The sequence below is a fragment of the Anomaloglossus baeobatrachus genome, chromosome 4 (genome assembly GCF_048569485.1).
Source record: "Anomaloglossus baeobatrachus isolate aAnoBae1 chromosome 4, aAnoBae1.hap1, whole genome shotgun sequence".
Classification (NCBI taxonomy): domain Eukaryota; kingdom Metazoa; phylum Chordata; class Amphibia; order Anura; family Aromobatidae; genus Anomaloglossus; species Anomaloglossus baeobatrachus.
The window spans coordinates 548,352,724-548,363,324 of record NC_134356.1 but is presented as its reverse complement, the minus strand read 5'-3'; the positions used below and the strand labels follow the sequence as shown (position 1 = coordinate 548,363,324).

General features: G+C 48.0%; 1 protein-coding gene across 3 annotated transcripts in view; it reads right to left on the bottom strand.

Moving 5' to 3' along the window:
* Window positions 1-1,469: 1,469 nt before the first annotated feature.
* CHD2 (chromodomain helicase DNA binding protein 2) overlaps window positions 1,470-10,601 on the bottom strand; it is a 239,130-nt gene continuing 229,998 nt past the window's right edge. For 2 of the 3 annotated variants that reach the window (XM_075345973.1, XM_075345974.1), the window contains exons 37-39: window positions 10,348-10,552; window positions 9,910-10,156; window positions 1,470-2,622 (exon numbers count right to left, since the gene is read on the bottom strand). In XM_075345973.1, coding sequence (XP_075202088.1) covers window positions 2,310-2,622; window positions 9,910-10,156; window positions 10,348-10,552 — 765 coding nt within the window. In that variant the 3' untranslated portion in view covers window positions 1,470-2,309. The remainder of the gene's footprint in view (window positions 2,623-9,909; window positions 10,157-10,347; window positions 10,553-10,601) is intronic. The other variant, XM_075345975.1, reaches the window with a different exon arrangement.

Here is a 10,601-nt window from a genome sequence, read left to right as displayed (position 1 = left end):
TATGCTCCAATTTCATTAAGGAGACGAACTGCTCCTACTTAAATCTTCTCGGCATATTTAATTAGAAATGTTGCCGTATTTTAATAATCACATGGCTTAGGATAGCATAACAACAAATTGATCAGCGTTTTAATCCATTTTTCTAGATATAGAATTAAAGGACAGCAAGTTGGCTACCGACAATCACCACAAGAGGGAGCTACAGCATACTGGTATACAAAGAGCTCAGTATGTGGTAAGATCCCAGGCTCCCTCTGGTGGCAGGTGCAAGTACCAGCTAATTCTCATTATATCCCATTTTGAACACCAATTGCTACAATTTAATAAGAAATGATATTGATCTTACTTAGATGAAAGTAAAGCAAAATGGCGCAGAAGGGAAAAAAATCATATTATATATATATATATATATATATATAGATATATATATATATATATATATATATCTATATATATATATATATATATATCAAGCACTACTTGCAGATTTTTTTTTCTGGGGAGAGATTTGCCATGGGATTCACATTGGATTTCACCCCACTCAATAAAAGGGGGTAAAATCCAATGTTTGAAACCTACAACAAAAATTTACACTTGTGATTAAAAATCTGTCCCACATGTCAATCTGACATTTTTGTGCAGTTTGAGGAAGAAATCTGATAAAATGATTTCCATGATGCCATTACTGTAATATGGCGTCAATTCCCCAATGACAGCACACTGTAGGACTGTATCCTACGGTCTCTTACAAAAGACTATTTTACCTTTTATATTACAAAATTTTTGGCAAAAGCCTAAACACAGAGAATTTCCCATTTATTCATTGCTGAAAACCAATTAATTGAAATGAAATCTGGAAGGTAATTAGAATGGAAAGTAAAAAGGAGAAAAATACACTTAGTTTACCTTAACTTCGCCCAACATTTATCATGACGTGGAAATCTTACCTGCTCCCTGACCAGAGAACACACGGGCACATACATCCATATAGTAAATCACACTCTCTCTGTTAATACCAGCTTCCTAATACTGCAATGCCATTAAAGGGATTGATCAGAATGATAAAAACATGGCTGCCTTCTTCCAGACACAGTCCAGCACCTGTGCACATTACGTCTGGTATTGCTGCTCAGCGCCATTCACTTAGGTGCATCCAAGCTGCGAACCCACACACAACCTATGGACAAGTTTGGAACGGTTTCTGGAATAGAGAAGCCATTTTGTTCTAATACTGAACAATCCCTTTAAGATAATCTATTCTATATATGTAGTCTTTTTTGGCAGCAGCAACACTTTGGGGATTTCAGTATATCACTGACTACAAATAGGGATTTTGAAAGTTTTTCACTTTCAATTGAAAGTGCCATAAAAAAAGTGTCTAGTAAATGGTTGGCCGCATTTTCTTACATATTTGGTACCACCTAAAAGGGTCATACTGAGGAGATACATAGTTTTAATAAAACTTTGCGGTCATGTTTATTATGCACTGCTGTGTATGTGCATTCATAGTATTATGAGCCGATACACACAGGGTGGTGCAGGTGGATCATAAAGTGATGTATGACAACCCGGGTCCGTATTATAGAAAATACTGAAATGGTAAGCAGATTATCATGTAGGAACGTACAACCAAGAGCCTCACTTGTAGTGTTGGCTACGTCTGGCTGTAATTCTAGGTTTTCCTCATCTGCCCCATCTGAGGCAATGAATCAATATGGGACTATGGGACATTTTATCAACTGAAAAATGTTCCACGATGTCTAAAATCTTGTGTATAAATACTAAGGTGTTAGATGGGTAAAGGATCTTAGTTTCCAGGTCCACCTCATTTTGCTTTTCCCATAGTAAACCAATACTAATAGAAAAGCCATGTTGTGTAGAAACATCTGGTGGCTTTTCCGCTCTGTATCTGTGTCTGTTGGAAAGCACGATGTGAGCACTTTGTGCATAAAATCCTATGTCCATAAAATGCATCAGACGTCATTGATGGACAAGTCTTTACGGCAGAGAACTACACATCAACAGGAATTACACTCTGTTGACCGCGCCCCCCATTCTTCAAGGAATACTTTATAATGTAGGAGTCCGATATACCACCTAAGCACTCGAAGGAAAACATAATTGAAATGATAGAAAGCCTAACAAGCGAAATGAATCTGTTCACTTCATATGCTTGGCACAGGTTGGACTCTCCTGAAAAGTAAGCCATCTGCCTCATACCAGGACTCCGGACTCTCAGATGAGCAGTTTATAGCAGCAAGGTCCACCTGAAGCAAGAGGCCATTGTGGGCTTTTATTAGAAGTCCTCCCTATGTTCTCCGGGAATTCCAATTGTAGTCTGTACCCTTCTGCTCTAATGATCGGTCCAATGGAGGTTTCGTATCATGAGGAGATCTTTGAGCAGGGGGAGATCGAGGGTCTGATAGAGATGAGGACTGCTGGGAAGAACCTTTATAGTCTCCAGGTTTTTCTGGATGAAACGACCGGTAGTGGTCAGAAGGTCCTTGACCATGGTATCCCATAGGTGGCCTGTGGTCAGGCCCCATCCGTCTGAAGTCCTGCTGATGGTAACCCTGACCACGAAATTCATCTCCTCTCCTTCGCTTGTTGTCATGGTGATGTCTGTGAAAACATAAATCCAACGTCAGGAAATAATACTAATTTTTCTTTAAATAGTTCATAGTACTTAGTCCTAGAGTCAGTACTGGGAAAAATTAAAGGGGTTCTCCGGATAAAACAAATTATCATCTGTCCATAGTGATATATGTGATAATTTATTGAATAGTGGGGGTCTGAGCTCAAGGATCCACATCGATTAGCAATATGTGGAAAAAAAAAAAGCTGAGCACAAGACTCACCGGCTTCACAGGGAATGAATGGAGCAACGATCTAGCATGTAACACTGCCACTCCATTCTACGAACGATAAAAGTTGCCGATCAGTGCGGGTCCCAAAAGTCAGACCAACACATCGATCAACAAGTCATCACCTATTCTGTGGAAAAGTGATAACTTGTTTTCCCTAGACAGCCCCTTTAACCCCTTCAGCCCCGGGGGCACTTTCCGTTTTTGTTTTTTGCTCCCCTTCTTCCGAGAGCCGTAACTTTTTTATTTTTCCGTCAATCTTGCCATATGAGGGCTTGTTTTTTTGCAGGACAAGTTGTACTTTTAAATAAAACCATACGTTTTACCATATGGTGTACTGAAAAAGAGCAAAAAAAATTCCAAGTGTGGAAAAACTGCAAAAAAAGTGTGATGGCACAATAGTTTTTGGGATGTTTTATTCACGGTGTTCACTATATGGTAAAACTGATGTGTGGTTATAATGCCTGAGGTCGGTGCGAGTTTATAGACACCAAACATGTATAGGTTTACTTGTATCTAAGGGGTTAAAAAAAATTCACACGCTTCTCCAATAAAAGTAGCGTATGTTTTGCGCCATTTTCCGAAACCTGTAGAGTTCTCATTTTCTTCGTCGCTCCATTGGGAGACCCAGACGATTGGGTGTATAGCTACTGCCTCCGGAGGCCACACAAAGCATTACACTAAAAAGTGTAAGGCCCCTCCCCTTCTGGCTATACACCCCCAGTGGGATCACTGGCTCACCAGTTTTCTGCTTTGTGCGAAGGAGGTCAGACATCCACGCATAGCTCCACTGTTTTTAGTCAGCAGCAGCTGCTGACTATGTCGGTTGGAAGAAAAGTGGGCCCATATGGGGCCCCCAGCATGCTCCCTTCTCACCCCACTTGTGGTTTGTAAGGTTGAGGTACCCATTGCGGGTACGGAGGCTGGAGCCCACATGCTGCTTTCCTTCCCCATCCCCCTGAGGGCTCTGGTGAAGTGGGATCTTACAGGTCTCCAGGCACTGAGACCGGGCTCCATCCACAGACCCAGAGAACCTGCTGGATATGGAGCTGAGTATCTTCAGGGACAGGGCCCTGCTACATTAAGGTACTCTGTGTCCCCGGGCAAGCGCGCACACACACACCAGCATTGCTGGGAGTGTTAGTGCGCCGGGGGTAACAGCGCGGTGCGCTCGTGCTATTATTCACTGCAGCTTAGCTGAGTGAATTTATGTATTGGGAACTGCCGCGCCGGCCGCTGCTGGGTGTTTTTTACATTGTGGCGCGGCTGGGACTTGTGGTGCGCCGGGGACTTCCGCGCGGGCCGTGCACATGGACGGCCGCGCTTATTACTTGAGTCCCCGGCTTTGCGGCCTAGTTTTCGTTTCGTTCCCGCCTCCAGCCCTGCCAGTCAGGGGAGAGGCGGGACGCTGTACAGACAGTCAGCACAGAGGGCTGGAGTCTGCTTTGCATTCTCCAGCCCCCTTCACTGGACACAGTGGGACGCCAGTTTCCCGCTCTTGTCTGGGGCACGCCCACGGCCCGCCCCTCGTCACACGAGCTGGAGAAGGACGCCGGCAGCCATTCCTGCACGCAGTCCGAGCTGGGGAAAGGAGACATGCTCTGGGCAACCAACACAGGGCTCTGGCGACCACATACCCGCGTTATAGGCGGGCGGTAAGCAGCACCTGAAGTGCTGACCCCACAAAATACCGCAGTGTCCATTTGTTTTTTGATGCTTGTATATACACTGCACTGTAGGTCGCTATCTTTGGCTATATGCCCTCCTAGATAGCGAGATAACAGCAGCAGAAAAGCAAGAGTGCTAAGGCACAGGCTTTCTAGGCTGCTTGTATTGCATGTGCTGAAGTGTTCATTTGTACTTATGCTTGTATGTTATACATTGCACTGTACTGTCGCTACTCTTGGCTATATGCCCTCCTAGATGGCGAGATAACAGCAGCAAAAAAGCAAGGGTGCTAAGGCACAGGCTTTCTATGCTGCTTGTATTGCATGGGCTGAAGTGTTTATTTGTATATATGCTTGTATGCTATACATTGCACTGTACGGTCGCTACTCTGGGCTATATTCTCCTAGATGGCTGGACAACAGCAGCAAAAAAGCAAGGGTGCCAAGGCACAGGCTTTCTATGCTGCTTGTATTGCATGTGCTGAAGTGTTTATGCTTGTATGCTATACATTGCATAGATGACTAGAATACAGCAGCAAAAAAGCAACACAGGCCTTCTATGCTGCTTTTCCTGCATGTGATACTGTTCCACCGGCAGGTTCCACTGACCCCCATTGTGTGCAATGCTCCCCTGTAGCACTTGGTCAGCCGGGGTCTCTACTAGAGGTGGCCAAAGGAACCACCTGTGAACCCTGTCCAGGGACAGGGACGGAGATTCTCATGGGATGGAGACTTTGCAGTCCAGAGAGGCCATGGGCAATCTTGATTAATTCTCCCTGGCCACCCTCATTTGGAACGCACTCAGTGCTCCGGGGGGGTCCCAGGCATTCCAGGGTGAAGGCTCTGACACGGACGGCAGTCCCAGACGGCCTAAGCTAGCTCGCTGGGTGCGGCACTCGGCTTCATCACTGGTCAAGGTCCCAGCAGGAGGACTCTCTGTATGATGAGGCAGACGTAGCTGATCAGGGCTTGGTCCTGACACCGCTCTCAATCCGGACACACCGGATGGTGACGCCATAGTGAATGATCTTATAGCGTCCATCAATGGAATGTTGCATATTTCTCCCTCAGCTCCCCCAGTGGAGGAGTCAGCTTCACAGCAGGAGAAATCCTTTTTCAGTACTCATGCGTAGATTGAGTACTTTTTTCTGGCCACGCTGACTTCAGAGACGCAGTTCAGAAACACCACGCCTCCAGATAAACGTTTTCTCCAAACGTATTAAGGATGCACGTTATCCCTTTACCCTGACGTGGTAAAGCACTGGACCCAGGGTCCAAAGGTGGATCCCCCAATCTCCAGGCTTGCGGCTAGATCCATAGTTGCAGTGAGATGGGAATTCACTTAAAGATGCCATTGACAGACAGATGGACCTCTGGTTGAAATCTGTCTGTGAAGCTATCAGCGTGTCGGTTGATCCGGCATTCGCAGCCGGATGGGCACTCTAACCTATTTCAGCTGGTCTTGCGCAGCTGGTCTTGAGCACATGTACATCTGTGCCGCAGGTGGTGTCCTTAACCTCGCAATGTCTGCATTGCGACTTACCCTAGTAATGCTGTCCTGGAGGGACAGTCGAGGTTGGTCCTTCCCAGGCTCGGGCAAGTCCCAATGGTCCTCGTCTAAAGGGGCTCAAAGGGCTCAGAGGGGCTCAGATTCCGGCCGGGCTCATTCACGCCCAAGGAAGGCAGCAGGAGGAACCGCTACCAAGGCGATCTCCTCATGTATTTCAGCTCTCTCTCTCCGCATCCGCGGTTGGTGGCAGAATCTCCCGCTTCTGGGTACATTTAGCTGCCACAGGTCACAGACCGGTGGGTGAGAGACATTGTGTCTCACGTGTACAGGATAGAGCTCTGTTCTCGTCCTCCGGCTCGACTCTTCTGAACTTCCCCCCCCCCCACCGAGCCGATGCTCTTCTGCAGGCAGAAGGAGTGGTAATCCCTGTTCCTCTTCAGGAACAAGACACGGTTTTTTCCTCCAATCTTATTGGGGTGCCAAAAAAGGGTGGCTCTTTCCGTTCCGTTCTGGACCTAAAACTGCTCACCAAGCACGTGAAGGCCAGGCGGTTCCGGATGTAACCCTCCGCTCCGTCATTGCCTCAATGTCTCAAGGAGATTTCCTAGCATCAATAGACATCAGGATGCTTATCTCCACGTGCCGATTGCTCCAGAGCACCAGCGTTTGCTACGTTTCGTTATTGAAGCCGAGCATCTTCAGTGCGTACCACTGCCCTTCGGTCTGGCGACAGCCCTACGGGTTTTCACCAAGTTCAGGGCAGCAGTGGGAGCAGTCCTGCACTCTCAGGGTCACTCTGTGATCCTTACTGGACGATCCACTAGTCAAGACACCCTCTCAAGAGGCATGCCGACACAGCCTGAACGTGGCGCTGGAGACTCTCCTGAGTTTCGGGTGGATCATCAACTTTTCAAGGTTACATCGGGCACCGACCCAATCGCTGACATATCTGGGCACGGAGTTTCACACTCCCTCAGCGATAGTGAAGCTTCCGCTGGACAAGCAGCGTTCACTACAATCGGGGGTGCAGTCTCTCCTTCAAGGCCAGTCACACCCCTTAAGACGTCTCATGCAGAGGCAGTCACTTTCGCGCAGTTTCATCTGCGTCCACTTCAATGGGACATGCTTTGCCAATGGGTTGGGGAGTCGACGTCCCTAGAAAGGAACGTTTCCCTTCTCAGACGGTCAAGGACTCTCTTCAGAGGAGTCCATCCTTCAGATCAATGTTCTGGAAATCTGGGCAGTGCATCTTGCCCTGCAAGCCTTTCAGCAGTGGCTGGAAGGAAATCAGATCCGAATTCAGTCGGACAATTCCACAGCGGTGGCAGACATCGCCCACCAAGGCGGAACACGCATCGCCAAGCCTACCAGGCAATCCGGCGGATTCGGATGTGGGTGGGGGACAGAGCATCCACCATATCCGCAGTTCACATCCCGGGCGTAGAAAATTGGGAAGCAGACTTCCTCAGTCGCCTGGGCATGGACGCAGGGGAATGGCCTCTGCACCCAGTATGGTGTCAGGAAATCTGTAGCCGCTGGGAGATGCCGGACGTCGACCTAATGGCGTCTCGGCACAACAACAAGGTCCCGATTTTCATGGCACGGTCTCACGAGCAAAGAGCTCTGGCGGCAGGCGCCTTAGTTCAGGATTGGTCGCAGTTCCAGCTACCCTATGTGTTTTCTACTCTGGCACTGTTGCCCAGAGTGCTACGCAAGCTCAGCTCCGCTTGCCGCCGCGCCATCCTCGTCGTCCCAGACTGACCGAGGAGGTCGTGGTCCCGGATCTGTGGCATCTCACGGTCGGCCAACCATGGGCACTCTCAGACTGGCCAGACTTACTGTCCCAAGGGCCGTTCTTTCCACTGAATTCTACGACCCTGATCCGGCCTGTGCGGCCATCGAGTCCGAGATCCTAGCGTCTTCAGGATTATCTCAAGACGTCATTGTCACCATGAGACGGGCTAGGAAGCCGACGTCTGCCAAAAATCTACCACAAGACGTGGAAGTTATTCTTATCTTGGTGCTCTGCTTAGGGAGTGTCTCCCTGGCCATTTGCATTGTCTCCTTGTTCCCCCCTTCCTGCATCTGGATTGGGAAAAGGTTTGTCGCTCGGCTCCCTTAAAGGACAAGTCGCAGCGCTGTCAGTATTCTTTCAGAAGCGCCTAGTACGACTTCCTCAGGTACGCACGTTCCTGCAGGGGGGTTGTCACATCGTCCCTCCGTACAAGAGGCCGTCAGACCCATGGGATCTGCACAGGGTATTAATTGCTCTCTAGGAGCCGCCCTTCGAGCCTCTGAGGGATGTTTTCACTTTCGCGACTTTCACAGAAAGTGGTCTTTCTGGTAGCGGTCACGTCTTTTCGGAGAGTGTCCGAACTAGCAGCGCGGTCATCCAAAGCTCCCTTCCTGGTGTTCACCAAGATAAGGTAGAGCTGCGTCCGATCCCAGAGTTTCTCCCTAAGGTGGTATCCCCTTTTTATCACAATCAGGATATCTCCTTACCTTCCTTTTATCCATTTCATCGATATGTAATGGCTTTGCATTGTTGGATCTGGTGTAGAGCACCCAGAATCTACATTCCCGCACGGCGCTCCTGCGCCGCTCGGATGCACTCTTTGTCCTTGTCACTGGTCAGCGCAAGGGGTCGCAGGCTGCAACATCCACCCTGGCTCAATGGATCAAGGAACCAATCCTTGAAGCCTACCGTTCTACTGGGCTTCCGGTTCCATCAGGGCTGAAGGCCCATTCTACCAGAGCCGTGGATGCGTCCTGGGCATTACGGCACCAGGCTACGGCTCAACAGGTGTGCCAGGCAGCTACCTGGTCGAGTCTGCACACTTTCACCAAACATTATCAGGTGCATACCTATGCTTCGGTGGACGCCAGCCTAGGTAGAAGAGTCCTGCAGGCGGCAGTTGCCTCCCCGTAGGGGAAGGCTGTCTTGCAGCTCTAACATGAGGTATTTCTTTACCCACCCAGGGACAGCTTTTGGACGTCCCAATCGTCTGGGTCTCCCAATGGAGCGACGAAGAAGAAGGGAATTTTGTTACTTACCGTAAATTCCCTTTCTTCTAGCTCCTATTGGGAGACCCAGCACCCGCCCTGTTGTCCTTCGGGATTTTTGGTTGTTTTCGGGTACACATGTTGTTCATGTTGAATGGTTTTCAGTTCTCCGATGTTACTTCGGAGTGAATTTGTTTAAACCAGTTATTGGCTTTCCTCCTTCTTGCTTTTGCACTAAAACTGGTGAGCCAGTGATCCCACTGCGGGTGTATAGCCAGAAGGGGAGGGGCCTTACACTTTTTAGTGTAATGCTTTGTGTGGCCTCCGGAGGCAGTAGCTATACACCCAATCGTCTGGGTCTCCCAATAGGAGCTAGAAGAAAAGGAATTTACGGTAAGTAACAAAATTCCCTTCTTTTGGGATCTATGGCTCAGTGATGGCTTATTTTTTGCGTCACGAGCTGTCGTTTCTAATGGTACCATTTTTGCGCAGATGCTACGTTTTGATCGCCTGTTATTGCATTTTGCATAAAACTTGCGGCGACCAAAAAACGTAATTTTGGCGCTTGGAATTTTGTTGCCACTACGCCATTTACTAATCAGATTAATTGATTTTATATTTTGATAGATCGGGCATTTGTGAGCGCGGCGATGCAAGGGGTTAATGTTACGGGTGGAATGCGATTCCACTCGTAACATGCAGGCACGCATGTCAGCTGTTGAAAACAGGTGATATGTGTGCCGATCAACGCCGCCTATCCACGGCAGGGGGTGGGGCTTAACGGAACACGCTCCATGACGGATATATCCGTCCATGGTCGTGAAGGGGTTAAATATAAAAACTATAATATATCAATGGCCAGTACCTGTCGTAATATTCCCTGTGACCTCTGTGATCCCGCTCATTGTTGTACTGTTCATAAGGCCTTTTACGAGGTGCGGGGTTGGGCCTGTAGTTGGCAGAATTCCTCCGAGGATCACCAGGAGGGCGCCGGTCAGAATAGTGATGATCCTTGTATCGGTGCTGCTCATACTGGTGGTGACGGTCCCCACTCCATTGCTGGTTATTGTTGCCACCATAGTTAAATTTTCGATCTCTCCACTCACCTCGATCTGAAGTAAAGAAAATGGTTATCAAAAAAAAAATACCTTGAATTAAAGAGAAATAATTATATCCATTTCTAAAATTGCATCGGTGAACATAATCAAAAAGATAATAAAAATTCATAAAAAGCAATAGCTCAAATGCGGTAAACGCCAACAGTCAGCAGAGTTGGTGCAGCTGTTCTGTAGTTATTGCTCACCTGCATTATTGAACGGCCTTTTGTTCGGATTGACATAGTTCTCTCTTTGGTGCCCATGCATCTGGGGAGGTGGTGGTAGGTTAACATGAGGCTTGTGTTGCATATGGAGACCATGAGGCTGTGAGGCAACAGAGTCATGGCTAGAGCTGGACGGCTCTGGCCGGAAAACTTTCTTGCTTGGTTGTGCATCCTTTTTCTTCTGTTCCTTGGAAACAAAGTAGTGTAAAAATCACCTTAAGCTTTTAGACAAGAAT